The 16,913-nt window shown below is 40.5% G+C and overlaps 1 protein-coding gene across 3 annotated transcripts; it reads right to left on the bottom strand.

Annotated features, from left to right (window-relative positions):
- Positions 1-131: 131 nt before the first annotated feature.
- On the bottom strand, positions 132-12,896 carry POLD2 (DNA polymerase delta 2, accessory subunit). Of its 3 annotated transcripts, none has more exons than XM_031951540.1 (11): positions 12,814-12,896; positions 6,790-7,052; positions 5,368-5,489; positions 4,846-4,969; positions 3,894-4,008; positions 3,433-3,631; positions 2,463-2,543; positions 2,151-2,308; positions 1,728-1,855; positions 1,236-1,337; positions 132-514 (listed from the first exon to the last, which is right to left on the bottom strand). In XM_031951540.1, the coding sequence occupies exons 2-11, from the start codon at positions 7,007-7,009 to the stop codon at positions 348-350; spliced, it is 1,416 nt and encodes a 471-aa protein (XP_031807400.1). In that variant the 5' UTR covers positions 7,010-7,052; positions 12,814-12,896; the 3' UTR covers positions 132-347. The 3 variants fall into 3 exon arrangements, with proteins under 3 accessions (XP_031807400.1, XP_031807398.1, XP_031807399.1); XM_031951538.1 differs by lacking the exon at positions 12,814-12,896 and adding an exon at positions 12,632-12,705; XM_031951539.1 differs by lacking the exon at positions 12,814-12,896 and adding an exon at positions 11,705-11,723.
- Positions 12,897-16,913: the final 4,017 nt, after the last annotated feature.

The following is a 16,913-nucleotide window of genomic DNA, read 5'->3' as shown; positions in this document are numbered from 1 at the left end:
AACCTCTTCAGTTATAATATCTGCCCCCAAAGACTTGTTTATTCCCTTTGGAGAAGGTGCCTTGGCCAAAGGGAGATCTGAATCTCTATTCCTGAAAATGCCTTCAGGAGCTTAAGACAAAAAGTACATAATAGAAAGCAAATCCTCCAAGTTTTATTTACAGAGTTTTAAGCTGCCAACATCCTGACACACACTCAGTTCATTGGCATGAAAGAAGCCTAGTGATCTTTTAGCTCCAAGCTCTACCTTTATAAGAGTCCCCTGGCAAGACTTCTCTCTCCATGTAGTTTAACTCAATGACATCATAGCCACAGTTCATCTGGGAATGCAGTTGCCACCTTCCCAACTCAGGACCCCATATCCAGGCCTCCTCCTAGATCATCGTCATCCTCAGCACTGAAGCCAGAGAAGCTGATGGGCTGACAGGCTAGGTTCCGAAGGTTCACCAGGCAAGCAGTCTGGGTGGTGCTGAAATTGGGAACAGCAACCAGCAAGACAGTTTGTTCCTCAGGCCCTGCAGAGATCAAATAGAGGAGAAATGAGGACTCACCCGAAATGCTTGAACTATCCCTATGGGCCTGAAAAGGGAAGCAGATCCTTGTAGGCAATCTTTAAGTAAGGAGCTAAGCTATGTCTTCTATTGGGACCCATTTACATGGACTCCAGTGCCCTTTGGGAACTCTGCTAACTGTAGAGAAACAACAGCAGATAGGAAACTTTGAATTAATGATATAATCAGCACGACATGTAATGTAGCATATAATATATAATCACTTACATAACTAGTCCTAGTTTCCAGAAAGAAGAGCTTGGGCTAGTTCCAGGGCAGCAAATGTTAATAACCCCCACCCTATATTTATAGAATGTTTTAGTTGGCAAAACTAAACACATCCATGATCTTCTTTCATCTTCATAACAATTCTGTGAAGTAGGCAGAACAGACATATAAATGAATTTTACAGATGAAGAAAGGGAAATTCAGAGAAGCTAAAAGATTTGCCTGAGACCATACAGCTGGCAGGGTAGCAGGGCTGAAATTTGAGTCCAGGTCTTCTGACTCCCAAATCTAGTCTGTCCATCATGTCCCACTATTCTAAAATACTAGAAATCCATCCCAAGACAAGAGAGTCAGAGGGAGGTGTGTTCCTAACTTCATGAGACACTAGTCCCAATGAAGATCCATCCCCTCATGTAGCAGTCTGACCTTTAGTGTCCTTGACATAGATAGAACTAACCTCTGATGATTTTGGAGCAGAATTTAGGAGTATTGCCACAGAAGTAGACATGGGGACACTCAGGGAAGATGAATGGGTCTGTTTTGTAGAAGGGATAACATCCTGCAAGGGGAAAAATACATGGGGAAAAAAAACACAAATGGTCATAAGATCAAATAGACAAGAAAGAGAAAATCTGCCTCAAGTGTCATTTGATTTCAATTTTATGAACCTTTGGGACAGATGAGATTTATATCTCTAAGGATCCTCAAGTTCCTAAACTTTTGGGTCTTGAGTTCTATAATAGGCCTAGGTTGTATAAAAGAAAAATCTCAGTGCTTCAGAACTGGCTTCTGGAATCAGCTCCCCTACTTAAACAGGACAATACAAAGATACTATTAACTATCATACAGGACAAAAGGAACTATCAGGCCATGCCAAAGAATCACTAATCCTTCCTAATCTCTTCCAAAAAGATTGGACTTCTCTGTACTTGACTATGAGTCTCATTACCTAGAGTGTCAGGTGCAGTGGGGCTGATGTGGCCCACCCGGAGCGTCCACTCCAGGATCTCCAGATGATCCTCCATGCTGCTGTAGCGGAAAATATCACTCACATTCTGTCCCGATGTCCCCAGGAACCTGTAGGGCAAATTTCAAGCTAGTTCTAACACAATCTTTTTCTGTCCTTGGGTATGATATAGTCGCCTTGTCTTTTGTGACCCTAAAAGGCTTGTATGAGCCCTGAAGATGTAGCTGTTGGCTGAAGGTCATTTTGGACTCTTGCGATTGATGTGGAATCAGAAAGTTACAAACACCAGGACCACTTCCCACCTTCACTTGCAATTTCCACTAAAACATGTACCTTACCCTAATGGTTTAGTCTAGTAAAATTAGAAAAAATTTTTAAGTCAGAGTCAAACCATCTCAGAAGTACCTGACTCCATCAATGGTGGCCTGGTAGGGGTTGGTGACCAGCTGCAGTGTGGAATAGGCAGAAGCCAGTGGGAACATGCAAGGATGAAGTGGCTGTTGAGGTAGTGTGTAGTTTGTTGGGTCAAATTCACCAGGCATCACATCCACAGGCACTGAGGCCTACCACAAATAACAGAAAGATATGTTTGTCATTATTCACCCCAAATCTTTAATCCCAAATTCCCAATTCCCACCAACTACATGCCATTTATTGCCCAATTCTAGCTCTAAGGAAGTGATTTCTAAGAGTAACTACAGTTTCAGGTGTGCTTACACTCAATTGTAGTAGGATCTCATCCAACATCTTGATGGCTTCCACACTAGCTGCCTGTGTTTTCTTAGTTAGGTATTTAGCCTGGAAACAGAAATCCCAATAGTCAATGTCAGTCCCCAAAGAAAGTGTGGATCAAAGAATTTTCCCCAGAACTCTGTACTCAGGCCTCTTAACTTCACTGTACTAGAAAATACAGAGTGGAACTCAGCAATCAAGGACAGAACCAAGAATCCTTTGCTGTGGACTTTACCATCCCTGTAAACATTAGCTCTCTCTTTTCAAAGGAGAAAAATGGGTCTTATGTCAAAAATAAGTACCACTGGTCACCTCCAGAGAAAAAATTGATGGAGTCTGAGTATAGCTCAAAAGCATGCTATTTTTTCACTGCTTTTTTTTTTTTTTAAATGTGTCTTTTCCCCAATACAACTAATATTAAAATGTTTTATATTATTGCAAACCTGTATAGCATATATAAATTTGTTTACTGTATCAGGAAAGGGAGATAAGAGGGAGAGAGAGAAATTGGAATTCAAATTTTTTTTTAAAAAGTAGTGTTCAGAATGGCTTTTACCTGTAATTGGGAAAAAAATAAAATAATATTCCCTCAAACAAAGGACAAATAGATCTTGCTATCTGAGCTTTTTAAGGAAGCTGACAAAAGGAAATAATTTATACTATTATATATGCTATTTCCCTAATAACACAATGAGGTTAGGCATCCCAGAAAAAGAATCTATGGATTAAAAAAAAAGGGGTCCAAACAAAGAAGGTACAGCAGCCACTTTAGAAAATTTATCACTAAAATCTGTATCCTTTTAATTCCAAATTCCCTAAAGAAATTCACTCACCACAGAGATGATCCCACTTCTCCCCCTCTTCTCCCCAAGGCATAAAACAAGAATTTGCAGGAAGTTCCAGCTATCTCTTTAGGAGAGAGTCCAAAGATAATTCAAAAAGGTAGGATCCATACCTTACTGATGGAGTCTCTGCTCTGTGTATTCTGACTGAGTAAATTCCCAGCCAGAATGACCCGAGAGATGTGGGCGGCACTGTTCTGTTCTCCTTCATCGCCTAACTGTCCTGTCACGACATCTACCATCAATTGGGTCCCCAGAAGACTCTCACCACTGCATCCGCCCAGGCCCAGGCCAGATACCAGCAGCACAAACCTGCAGGAGGAGTCAGTTGTTTTTAGTGTCCTTCTGGGTGGTCCCCCAAAGAGAAGGGGGCCTCAGCAGAATTTCAGGGGAAATCCCCAAGCTAGATTACAGATAGGTAGGGCTACTTTATAAATGAATGGTCCAGGGAAAAAAAGCATTTGATGTTCTTGATACTATAAAATGAAGCACACTAAAAGATATAGCATGGCTTTGAGTCAAAAGATAGTCAAGAACTGCAATTAAAAGCAGGTCCTCATGTTAAAACATTTACCTGTCTGCCTCGGGTACTGTCATAGGTTTCTGAGGTGGCAAGTCTGCAAAGCAATGATCCTCTACCAAGAACTTGCCATCATCTTGCACGGAGCCCAGCACTGCCAGCACAATTCCTGAAGAGCAGGATAGATCAGGATCCCAAAGTTAGATGGAGGAGCCTGGAGGTGTAGCCACCTTCTCCTTGTCACAGAGCAGCACAGCAAGGAAGCATTCATTAAACTCAGATCCCCAAATTGTCAAGACTATACTATCCTAATTATCCTTTACCCCTTAGAGTGAGGGATTATTCACTGAGAACTCCAACCAAGTTATGATGGTGCCATTGGAAAAAAGAAGGGTAGCCTCCTTGTTCATCTACATCTATTTAGATCTCCCTTGTCCTTTATAGGGACTATACTTTGTTTCTTTTCATCAATCCACAAAAAAATCTACTTGCTCTTCTTCCCACTCTAAATTTCTCTTCCTCTTCCCTAACTGAAAACAAAACAAAAGCCTTGTTCCACACATGTATAGTCAAGCAAAACAGATTTTAATATGGAGCATGTGTAAAAAAAAAAAAAATCTCATTTTACAATCTAAGTCCTCCATTAGGAGATGAACATCATGTTCCCACTGGGTCTAATCACAATGTCCATCCCCTTTATGAGTGCAAGAAAATAAGCACACACTTTAACCATGTTTGTTGTTGTTTGTTGAGTTATTTTTAATCATGTCTAATCTTTGTGATTGGGGTTTTCTTGACAAAGTAACTAGAGTGGTTTGCCATTTCCTCCTCTAGCTCACTTTACAGATGAGGAAACTGAGGCAAACAGATTAAGTGGCTCAACTAGGGCCACACAGCTAGAGAATGTCTGAGGCCAGACTGGTTCTCAGCAAGTTTTCCTGACTACAGGCCCGGTGATCTATGAACTATGGTGCCACCTACCTACCACATGCATTTCTCCATGTACCTGTTACCAATCTGGACACATCAATAGTGCCTTCCAGTCTGATGCGTTGTAACTCATCTTCCAGAATCAGCTCATCGTCTGGGTGAATATATTTGCTCCGAGGAGGCTGGGGCAGTAGATTATGCTGGAATATCAAAATGGAGGGCTTTTTAGGATCAAAATTGCTACAATTCAAGTTTCTTTGAGTTCTGCAATGTAACAATCCACTTAGTTTTTATATTCTTGTTTCTCTCTTCCCGCATTCAAGGGACCAATTGCTCCTTCAAATGCCATTCCTATTCTTCTGGTGCCCACACAAAACCTGACTTGCTGAATCCAAAGTGCTGAGAGGCCTCCATGGGGTAAAATTGTACTTATATCTCTATATATGTACTTATATATATAAAGAACAACCTTCTTTAGTGACCTTCAAACCTATGGGATACCCTCCTTGTTCTAACCTCCCAATCATATTCTTTTAGTTTTTAGTTTTCAGAAGCATGGTAGGAAGTTAAATTTGTGGCTGTGAAGTAAAAGGCTCACCTCTTCACTGATTTCCCGAAGAATGGAAGGCTGAAGCTGCATGGACTTGAAGAGAGTCCCCACCACACAACATTTCTCCCCAGGCTGCAATTCACAGAGCTTCTTTACACTTACTTCACTGCCTGTGGATAGTAATGGTGATGTCATCTATGAAGGTTTAAGAGAAAGTCAATAGAAAGGATCACAACTCCCTCAACCTCTACCCACAGCAGAGAGCCATTCAAGACAGGGCCTCACAACAGAACCCTGTAACAATCCTAATGTCTCAAACAACAAGGATGTGCCCTTTTTTCATTGTGGAGGATAGCAGTTAGCAAAGAGAGAAAACTTGGTAACTAGAAACTTAGTACTAGTAACAACAAAGTTACTCTGTGGAACCATAAGAAGACAGATGATCTAATGATGTGGTCTCCCTTCTCAAAATTTAGAGCTGAAGGCAAATTTAAAGTACTACATCTGTGATGTGATAGCCTAGACTAAATCAAAACAGAAAAGATTTGGGAAAAAACATCTTTCCTGAGAATTTTTTTTCTCTTAAAAAATGGGAGGGGGGGGAAGAAGGGATTATGAGGTTTGAAAAAATTAAAATGTTTAAGATAAAGATAGTACATAAAGTATATAAAGAAACTTATATAGGTTCAGAACTTATACCCAAGTTCCAAAAGTTAGTTTGTACCTGAGAATTTTACAAGTAATGGCAAGCTTCTCAGGTCAGTCTGAAATGCCTATTAACTTCTAAGTTACCCTGCCATATCCTCAATGGCCAACTTGGCTTGTCTGGCCCAATCTCTCCCTCCTTCTTGTTCTCTGCCATCATCTTTCTCAATGCCCTGACCTTCCAGAATTTTCTGAGCTCGTTACCTTCATGACATCCAACTCCATTTAATTTCTGCCACCAACAGCCCGGCTACATCCAGAACTCAATACTTCTCAATTTAAGATTCTGAACTTTGGAATTTTATTCTCTGATCAGACCACAAACTCCCAATCATATTTTCTCATGTCTTAGTGAACCCATTAATCTTTCAAGTGACTTTGGTTTTTTGACATATTACTATATTATTATACTCCCTGTCTATCACTGGCTTTACTTGTCTTCCTCTCTATAATGGACTGTGGGGGTCAGCGTGTAAGATTTAGTTCTGGTGTTTAAGTCCTACATCATCTTGCTCCTGTTTCTTCCTCCACCCTTATCTCATCTTAATACTGGTCTTCACAAAAAGTATACTACAGTCAACCTAGACTAGATGTTATTCTCATAATTTATCCTGAATTTCCCTCTTTATTCGTGACATTTCTATGGTTGGAATGCACTTTTTCCAACCTCATCTTTAATTGCTGAAATTCTAACTAGCTCAAATACTATCTCCTCTAAGAAGCCTTTTCCATTCCCCATAATCCCCCCAAATTTCTGTCACTCACTCCAACGTTGCCGAGCCCGGTTCACCAAGAGAGGTGTCATATGAATAAGGCGGGTAGCATAGATGTGGGCATACTGTCGGCTAAAGCTTCTCTCTCCCAAACGAAAAGGTTGAGAAGAGTTAGTGTAAGTCGTCACAGGTACTCGAGCAAAGGTGGAAGACTCAGCAGATGGTGGAGACAAAAGTGTGTGAGCCCTCTTTGAAGCTTGCTCTGAAAACATGGCTGAGGTCCTAGAGTCAATTTTCGTCTTAGGAACACTCCACCTAAATAAAGGAGAAATTGGTTACCATATATTTTCCAAAAGCCTCCTCTATCTACAAACCATTAGCCTCATTTAATACACAGTTTCAAGGAAGCACATGAGAGGTAAAAAGACAGGTTAACATTTAAGAAAAACCACCTTAAAATTGGGTAAAATATATCTGGCAAGATTATCAGTTTCTTGAGGGTAGAGACCATTCTTTTTCATTTGTATCTGCTATAGCATTTAGGACAGTACACTGCACTTAATATGTGTTTAAATTCAATTAAATAAATATTATTAAATGAATTAATAATAATGGCTAGCATTTACATAGTGCAATGTATTTACAATGATCTCATTTGATACTCACAAAAACCTCAGTTTACAGATGAGGAATCTGAAACTTGCCCAGGATCACATCATTACTCCACACATTGTTGTCTAAACCTAGTTGTCTGAATTGAGTGTTAATGAAAAAATGCACACTCATTCAATAAAGATACCTATGTTTGTCTCTTGTCACTTGAGGAAGGAGAAAGGAAAAATCAGGGCCAAGAGCTTTTTTATTTCCTAACTTGATCCAACATGGTTCAATGCAAGTTTACAAAAATAATGGCATTAATTATAATCACATATATTCCTGGAAAGAGAAATAGATTGGAAACCAGGAGACCTGAGATCTAGTTCCCCATGTAGTAAGCTATTTATTAATTATATTACATTGGGGAAATGACTTAATCTTTCTGGGCCTCAATATCCTCATCTAAAAAATAAATTCCCCTTTAAAAAAGGGAATTGTACCAGATATTTCTAAAGCTCCCTCATGTTCTTTTTTGTAGTAAGTTTATTTATTTTTAATACACATTGCTTTATGAATCATTTTGGGAAAGAAAAATCAAAGCAAAAAAGAAAAACCATGGGAAAGATAAAAGACACAGAAAAAAGCAGTGAACACAGCATATGTTGATTTACATTCAATCTTCTTAGTTCTTTTTCTGGATGCAGATAGCATTTTCTATCCAAAGTCTGTAAGGATTTCTTTGGATCACTGAAATACTGAGAAGAACCAAACCTTTCATAGCTGATCATCACACATTCTTGCTGTTATTGTGTCTAATTTATTCCTGGTTCTGCTTGTTTCACTCAGCATCAGTTGAGTAAATCTTACCAGTTCTTTCTCTAATCAGCTTGTTCATCATTTAAAAAAAAAAGTCTTTGTTTATCATTTTTTAAAGAACAATAATATTCCATTATTTTTGTGTATCACAACTTGTTCAGCCCTTCCCTAATTGATGGGCATCCATTCCTTTTCCAATTCTTTGCTACCACAAAAAAAAAAAAAAAAAAAAAAAAAAAACCCTGCTACAAACATGTTTGCACATGTGGGTCCTTTTCCCTCCTTTATGATTTCCTTGAAATACTAATCCAGTAATGACATTGCTGGGTCAAAGGGGATGCAGTTTTATAATCCTTTGGGCATAATTCCAAATTGCTCTCCAGAATGCTTGGATCATTTCACAACTCCACCAACAATGCATTAGTGTCAGGGGATGTGGGAAAACAAGGACACTAATACATTGTTGGTGGAATTGTGAATACAGCCAACCATTCTGGAGAGCAATTTGGAACTATGATCAAAAAGTTATCAAACTGTGCATACCCTTTGATCCAGCAGTGTTACTACTGGGCTTATATCCCAAAGAGATCATAAAGAAGGGAAAGGGACCTGTATGTGCACGAATGTTTGTGGCAGCCCTCTTTGTAGTGGCCAGAAACTGGAAACTGAGTAGATGCCCATCAATTGGAGAATGGCTGAATAAATTGTGGTATATTAATATTATGGAATATTATTGTTCTGTAAGAAACGACCAGCAGTATGACTTCAGAAAGGCCTGGAGAGACTTACACGAACTGATGCTGAGTGAAATGAGCAGGGCCAGGAGATCATTATATACTTCAACAAACAATACTACATAATGATCAATTTTGATGGACCTGGCGATCTTCAGCAAGGAGATAAACCAAATCAGTTCCAATGGAGCAGTAATGAACTGAACCTGTTATACCCAGAGAAAGAACTCTGGGAGATGACTAAGAACCATTACATTGAATTCCCAATCCCTATATTTTTGCCTGCCTGCATTTTAGATTTCCTTTACAGACAAATTGTACAATATTTCAGAGTCTGATTCTTTTTGTACAGCAAAATAACGGTTTAGTCGTGTATACTTATTGTGTATCTAATTTATATTTTAATATATTTAACATCTACTGGTCATCCTGCTATCTAGGGGAGAGAGTGGGGGGAAAGAGGGGAAAAATTGGAACAAAAGGTTTGGCAATTGTCAATGCTGTAAAAGTACCCATACATATAACTTGTAAATAAACAGCTATTAAAAAAAATGCATTAGTGTCTCAGTTTTCTTATATCCCCTCCAATATTTATCTTTATCTTTTCCTGTCATCTTAGCCAATCTGAGAGGAGAGAGAAAACAGGTACTTCAGAGTTCTTTTAATTTGCATTTCTCTAATCAATAGTGATTTAGAGCATTTTTCATATAATTATGATTCTAATTTCATCATCTGAAAATTGACTGTTCAATTCCTTTGACCATTTATCAATTGGGGAATGACTTGTATTCTTGTAAATTTGACACAGTTCTTTTTATATTTTAGAAATGACCCTTTATCAGAAACACTGTCTGTAAAGATTTTTTTTCACAAGCTCTGTACATCCCTTTTAATATTGTTTCTGTTGGTTTTGTTTGTGCAAAACCTTTTTAAATTTAATCAAAGTTGTCCATTTTGCCTTTCATAATGTTCTCTAGTTCTTCTTTGGTCATACATTCCTCCCTTCTCCAAGGAGCTAATAGGTAAATTATCCCTTGTTCTCCTAATTTGTTTATGGTATCCTATTTTTTGCCCAAATCATATATCCATTTTGACTTTATTTTGAAATGGGGTATGAGATGTAGGTCTGTGCTGAGTTTCTGATATATTATTTTCTAGTTTTCCTAGCAATTTTTGTCAAATCCTTCATGTTCTAAAATTATCACCCTAAGTAGCCTTAAGCAAGCCACTTAAAAACTGCTAGGATTCTTCATTTGTAAAATGAAGGGCCTGGAAAAAAATTATTTTTATGACTCCTTACATCTTTAAATGTCCAAGAATTCCTAGTATAGCATTCAAGGCTCTCTCTATTAGCTAGCTGGCTTTCATTAATCATTTTTTTTTTCATAAAAAGCCTTTTTCCTTAGCTCAAATCAATCTATTTGGTATTATTGGCACATAAATTGTTCGTTTCCATCTTTACTCATATCCATTTCTAACTTCACCAACCTATGTCTACCACTTCTTTTAGGACTTAGCTCAAAATCTAGTTCCTTCAAGAAGTCTTTAATACCTAATACCTAACCATTGCATTCTGATCAATCAGTGGACTTCAGCTGGGGAGTTATGGCAAAGAGTTTAAGAATTTAAATCCAATCCAAAGTGTTGTCATTTTTATCTTTAATCAATCCCCCCCCCCAAAAAATGAGTAATGTAACTTAGTATAATAATAAAACATTTACATAAGATTATAAGGTTTTTAAAGCACTTTCCTTTTTCTAAATCAGGAAACCAGTGCCCAGAAAAGCTAAGTGATGTGTGTATGGTCATAAAACAGCTATTTAGTGCTGGGGGACCTCAGAAATTATCTAGTTCAATCTTCCCATTTTATTGATGAGGAAACAGGTAAAGTGACTGGCTCAAGGTCAGTGTTACGACCTGGGATTCAAAAACTATCCTTACTTTCCAGAATATTAATTAGTAACAGCTTAGCCTTTCAATCCTGATCTAAGCTCTAAGGTAGAACTAAAGCTGCACACTGATTCAGGTACTGGCATATATCCATATGTGTGATATATCTTTATATATATAGATTTTTTTACATTGCTTGAAAATCCACAAAGCACTTACGTCCCAGCCACCAAGAGGAAAAGGGATACAGCAGAAAGAGTACTATGTTTGGAGTCAGAGAATCTGAGTTTAAATGCTAGCTATGCTAATCACTATCCATTGCAAGTTATGTAACTCCTCTTTGGGTCTGTTTGTAAAATGTGTAAAATCAAAGGGTTGGACTAGATGACCTTCCAGCTTTAAATCTATGCTATAATTTGGAACTGTGCTCAAAAAGTTATCAAACTGTGCATACCCTTTGATCCAGCAGTGTTACTACTGGGATTATATCCCAAAGAGATCATAAAGAAGGGAAAGGGACCTGTATGTGCACGAATGTTTGTGGCAGCCCTTTTTGTAGTGGCTAGAAACTGGAAACTGAATGGATGTCCATCAGTTGGAGAATGGCTGAATAAATTGTGGTATATGAAAATTATGGAATATTACTGTTCTGTAAGAAATGACCAACAGGATGATTTCAGAAAGGCCTGGAGAGACTTACACGAACTGATGCTGAGTGAAATGAGCAGGACCAGGAGATCATTATATACTTCAACAACAATACTATATGATGACCAGTTCTGATGGACCTGGCCATCCTCAGCAATGAGATCAACCAAATCATTTCCAATGGAGCAGTAATGAACTGAACCAGCTACGCCCAGAGAAAGAACTCTGGGAGATGACTAAAAACCATTACATAGAATTCCCAATCCCTATATTTATGCCCACCTGCATTTTTGATTTCCTTCACAAGCTAATTGTACAATATTTCAGAGTCTGATTCTTTTCCTACAGCAAAATAACGGTTTGGTCATGAATAAAAAAAAAAAAAAACTACGCTACAGCATCATTCCTACTGTACAGATGCCCCATCTCTGGCACAGTGGCACTCAGTGCCCTACTAAGGAATTCCCCTGCTGTTGAGGAGCGCTTTGGCTTCCCTAGAAGTAAGAAGAGAAAAAGATGTAAGAACCAGACGGGTTCCCTTAACGCTAACTAGCCCAACTTCACTTGAGCACTGAGGGAATCAAGATGCAGAAAGGGAGGTTTTCTCGCCCAATCTTTCTTTACAGATGGGTCAACCGAGGGTCAGAGGGCCGTAAGCAATTGGCTCGAGCGCACACGACCAGGGAAGCGTCAGACTCCGGCCCTCGGGCCTCTCAGGAAAAAAGCGTCACTTTTTGGTCCGGAAGAACTCGGCCTCGGACACCGTCTGGGAACGGGGGTGAGCCTGGGTTCAGGTTCTGTCGCTGGCCGTTATCTCGGGCCCGTCATTCGGGGTGAGACGAGGCGGGACTGGAGAAGCCCGAGGTCCCTTCCGGCTCGGCCACTAAGATGTTTGCGTTACTAGCATTCGTTTCGCCTCGGGGACGTTGTTTTTTTTTTTTTTTTTTTTTTTTTTTTTTTTTTTTTGCGAATCTAGAAGCGCTACATTAGGGTTAGACACGTGAGGCCGGCACCGAGACGCTCAAAGGCCTCCCCGGTCCCCGCCCCCCCCCCCGACCTCGCCCCCGTCCAGAACCGGCCTCCCCGCCTCACTCCCCCCGCCGGAGCTCGGCTCCGCAGGCTCCAGAAGCTGCGGAGCCCACGGGCCGGGGCGGGCTCGGCGGTGCCCCGCAGATCTCCCAGCGGCCTACGCCGGAACCACTCACTTACCCGCGCGCGCGCCGGGACGCCTCCGGCTGCTCACCACCCGCCAAGCCCGCGCTCCGCCCCGGAACCGGAGCCCGTAGCCCCGCCCCCTTCCCCGATTGGAGGGAAACCGCGATCGCCACGCCTCCACCCGCCTCGGGACAAGCCCCGCCCCCTCCTCAGTCCTTAACGCTGAAAGCGGCTACCTGGGCTTTCCCTCCGAGGCCTCAGCTCCGCCCCCCGGCGTCTCCGCCCCAACCCCCGAGGGCCAGAGCCCCGGAGGAGGCTGACTCCTGACAGCTTGAGAGTCTGCGCCCGCCCGGGTGCTGGGCTGTTCCTAGTGTCTAGGAAAACGGCGTTTTCGGACTTCCCCGAAATTTACGCTTCCGTTTTGCTTTAAGAACTAGAAATGTCTCCCTTCCTTACGCAGAGCCTGCGTGAATTATTTTCCGGTGTTAAAAACTTTGATGTTTATTCGCAGAAGTACCGGAAAAAGGGTTTCGCACCTCCTCCGTCTTCCTCATTAATGATGACTGACGGATGACAGGTGTGACCCCGCCCCCTCCCCTCCCCCCATCCACCACCCCTCCCCCCCACCCACCCACCCACACACACACACAGGATCTTCCCGGTCCATCCTGGACGCAGGTCTACTGAACTAAGCCAGAGAAAACAACGGACCCGATCCCTGCCTCCTTCCAGCACAATATAGTTGTCCCATTCTCAGGCTCGAAAGCTTTTAAAAGGCAAAAACCGTCTTTCCCTGCTCCCCTTCCCCCTTTCTCTCCCCCTCCCCCCGCTTTCTTTCGTATCCCCGGTGCCGTTTCTCAACCCTAGTCCTTTGGGAGGAGAGAACAACGAGCATTTCCAATATTTAGTCAGCCAGCATTTACTGAAGCCCCTGGTGTGTGTAGAGTGTTGTGCTTGGTGGAGCCAAGGTGAAAGCTTGTAAAGTACGTAAAAGTTTACGTACGCTGCAGTTCTTGTCTTGTGGGGGTCATAACCAAACAGAGCAGTTACTGGCCGGGAAGAAATAGACTTTAATATCTATCCACTCTGCTCCCCTCCCCTCATTTTACAGATGAGAATTCTGAGGCAAGGTCACAAAACAAGTTAGTAGCAGAGGACAAATTCTCATAATTCCTTCTAGTCAGACATTTGTTTCGTTGCCTTTTAGAATCAGGATGAATCTTAAGTACAAAGGAAAAAGAAATTTGATTGACGCCATCCCTTGTTACGGCTCTCCCTGCCCTCCAACCCTTCCTCCCTAATTTATTATTGCCCACCTGTGCATAGAGACCCGTCCCCAATTTGATTCTCCCTACACTGAATCTCTCAGGAGGGTTTGAAGGCAGTAAGTACAAATGTCCTAGGGATTCTAGGTGAAGTGATGGTTTGGGATGTCTCTCGTTGGGTAGGCTTTCAATGTAGAAGTTACGGAGGTCGCAGCAGGAGGAAGATCTCTTTCTTTATCCTTTTTTTTTTTTTTATAGTAACTTTTTATTGACAAAATCCATGCCAGGTAATTTTTTTTTTACAACATTATCCCTTGCACTCACTTCTGTTACGATTTTTCCCTCCCACCCTCCACCCCCTCCCCTAGATGGCAAGCAGTCCTATATATGTTGAATATGTCCTAGTAGATCCTAGATACAATGTATGTGTGCAGATCCAAACAGTTTTCTTGTTGCACAGGGAGAATTGGATCAGAAGGTAAAAATAACCCAGGAAGAAAAACAAAAATTCACAGTTTACATTCATTTCCCAGTGTTTTTTCCTTTGGGTGTAGCTGTTTCTGTCCATCATTGATCAATTGAAACTGAAGTAGGTCTCTTTGTCAAAGAAATCCACTTCCATCAGATTACATCTTCATACAGTATCATTGTTGAAGTGTATAATGATCTCCTGGTCCTGCTCATTTCACTCAGCATCAGTTCGTGTAAGTCTCTCCAGGCCTTTCTGAAATCATCCTGCTGGTCATTTCTTACAGAACAATTATATTCCATAACATTCATATACCACAATTTCTCTTTCTTTATCCTGACAATGCCTGTGTGCCCACATGGAAGCTGGGGAGAACAGCAGAGGTATTTTAGATCCCAGTGCACCCACAGAACAGTGAATTCTTGTCCAGATGAGCAGATGAGAGCAAGGAGGGGCAGGATAGAGGGATCCTTCACCATGAAAATATCACTCTAGAAATCTTATGTCTGCCATCAAGCTAGTGAGTACCGCCACTGAAACCTTCCTTCTAGAACGGGGGCAGCAATTGGGAGTTTTGTGTTAAGTTCCTGAACTGTCTGTTTCAACTCGAATGAGGCTCCAAAAAGTGAAGTTCTATCTTGAGGGATGAGGGTAAAGGAGAATTCAATTGGCTTTTAAGCTTACATCTTATTTTTTTAAATTTAATACAATCAAACTGCTGATTAATCGAACTGTTTGAGGAACACAGGATAGTTTACCTCTCAGACCTGTGGAAGGGGAAGGAATTTGTGACCAAAAGAAGAACTAGAGATCATTACTGATCACAAAATAGAAAATTTCAACTATACCAAACTGAAAAGTTTTTGTACAAACAAAACTAATGCAGGCAAGATTAGAAGGGAAACAATAAACTGGGAAGACATTTTACAGTTAAAGGTTCTGATAAAGGCCTCATTTCCAAAATATATAGAGAATTAACTCTAATTTATAAAAAATCAAGCCATTCTCCAATTGAAAAATGGTCAAAGGATATGAACAGACAATTCTCAGATGAAGAAATTGAAACTATTTCTACTCATATGAAAAGATGCTCCAAGTCATTATTAATCAGAGAAATGCAAATTAAGACAACTCTAAGATACCACTACACACCTGTCAGATTGGCTAAGATGACAGGAAAAATAATGATGATTGTTGGAGGGATGCGGAAAACTGGGACATTGATGCATTGTTGGTGGAGTTGTGAACGAATCCAACCATTTTGGAGAGTAGTTTGGAACTATGGTCAAAAAGTTATCAAACTGTGCATACCCTTTGATCCAGCAGTGTTACTACTGGGATTATATCCCAAAGAGATTATAAAGAAGGGAAAGGGACCTGTATGTGCCAAAATGTTTGTGGCAGCCCTTTTTGTAGTGGCTAGAAACTGGAAACTGAATGGATGTCCATCAGTTGGAGAATGGCTGAATAAATTGTGGTATATGAAAATTATGGAATATTACTGTTCTGTAAGAAATGACCAACAGGATGATTTCAGAAAGGCCTGGAGAGACTTACACGAACTGATGCTGAGTGAAATGAGCAGGACCAGGAGATCATTATATACTTCAACAACAATACTAGATGATGACCAGTTCTGATGGATCAGGCCATCCTCAGCAACGAGATCAACCAAATCATTTCTAATGGAGCAGTAATGAACTGAACCAGCTACGCCCAGAGAAAGAACTCTGGGAGATGACTAAAAACCATTACATTAAATTCCCAATCCCTATATTTATGCACACATGCATTTTTGATTTCCTTCACAAGCTAATTGTACAATAATTCAGAGCCTGATTCTTTTTGTACAGCAAAATAATTTTTAGTCATGTATACTTATGTGTATCTAAGTTATATTTTAATATATTTAACATCTACTGGTCATCCTGCCATCTAGGGGAGGGGGGGGGGGGGTAAGAGGTGAAAAATTGGAACAAGAGGTTTGGCAATTGTTAATGCTGTAAAGTTACCCATGTATATATCCTGTAAATAAAAGGCTATTAAAAAAAAAAAAAGATGACAGGAAAAAATAATGATGATTGTTGGAGGAGATGTGGGAAAACTGGGACTCTGATACATTGTTGGTGGAGTTGTGAACGAATCCAACCATTCTGGAGAGCAATTTGGAACTATGCTCAAAAAGTTATCAAACTGTGCATACATACTCTTTGATCCAGCAGTGTTACTACTGGGCTTATATCCCAAAGAGATCATAAAGAAGGGAAAGGGACCTGTATGTGCACGAATGTTTGTGGCAGCCCTTTTTGTAGTGGCTAGAAACTGGAAACTGAGTGGATTCCCATCAGTTGGAGAATGGCTGAATAAATTATGGTATATGAATATTATGAAATATTATTGTTCTGTAAGAAATGACCAACAGGATGATTTCAGAAAGCCCTGGAGAGACTTACACGAACCGATGCTGAGTGAAACGAGCAGGACCAGGAGATCATTATATACTTCAACAACAATACTATATGATGACCAGTTCTGATGGACCTGGCCATCCTCAGCAATAAGATCAACCAAATCATCTCCAATGGAGCAGTAATGAACTGAA

Source organism: Sarcophilus harrisii, chromosome 2 (genome assembly GCF_902635505.1).
Source record: "Sarcophilus harrisii chromosome 2, mSarHar1.11, whole genome shotgun sequence".
Lineage (NCBI taxonomy): Eukaryota > Metazoa > Chordata > Mammalia > Dasyuromorphia > Dasyuridae > Sarcophilus > Sarcophilus harrisii.
Note: the sequence above shows the minus strand (reverse complement) of the source record. Positions and strands in the feature narration are given on the sequence as shown.

What these genes read in the sequence shown, in the direction of transcription:
- POLD2 (XM_031951540.1), bottom strand. Translation starts at nt 7,009, where the DNA reads ATGTTTTCAGAGCAAGCTTCAAAGAGGGCTCACACACTTTTGTCTCCA. An exon ending in TTCGGGAAATCAGTGAAGAG is followed by an intron (nt 4,970 to 5,367) that starts GTGAGCCTTTTA and finishes TTGATATTCCAG; the next exon opens with CATAATCTACTGCCCCAGCC. An exon ending in GCCACCATTGATGGAGTCAG is followed by an intron (nt 1,856 to 2,150) that starts GTACTTCTGAGA and finishes TTTGCCCTACAG; the next exon opens with GTTCCTGGGGACATCGGGAC.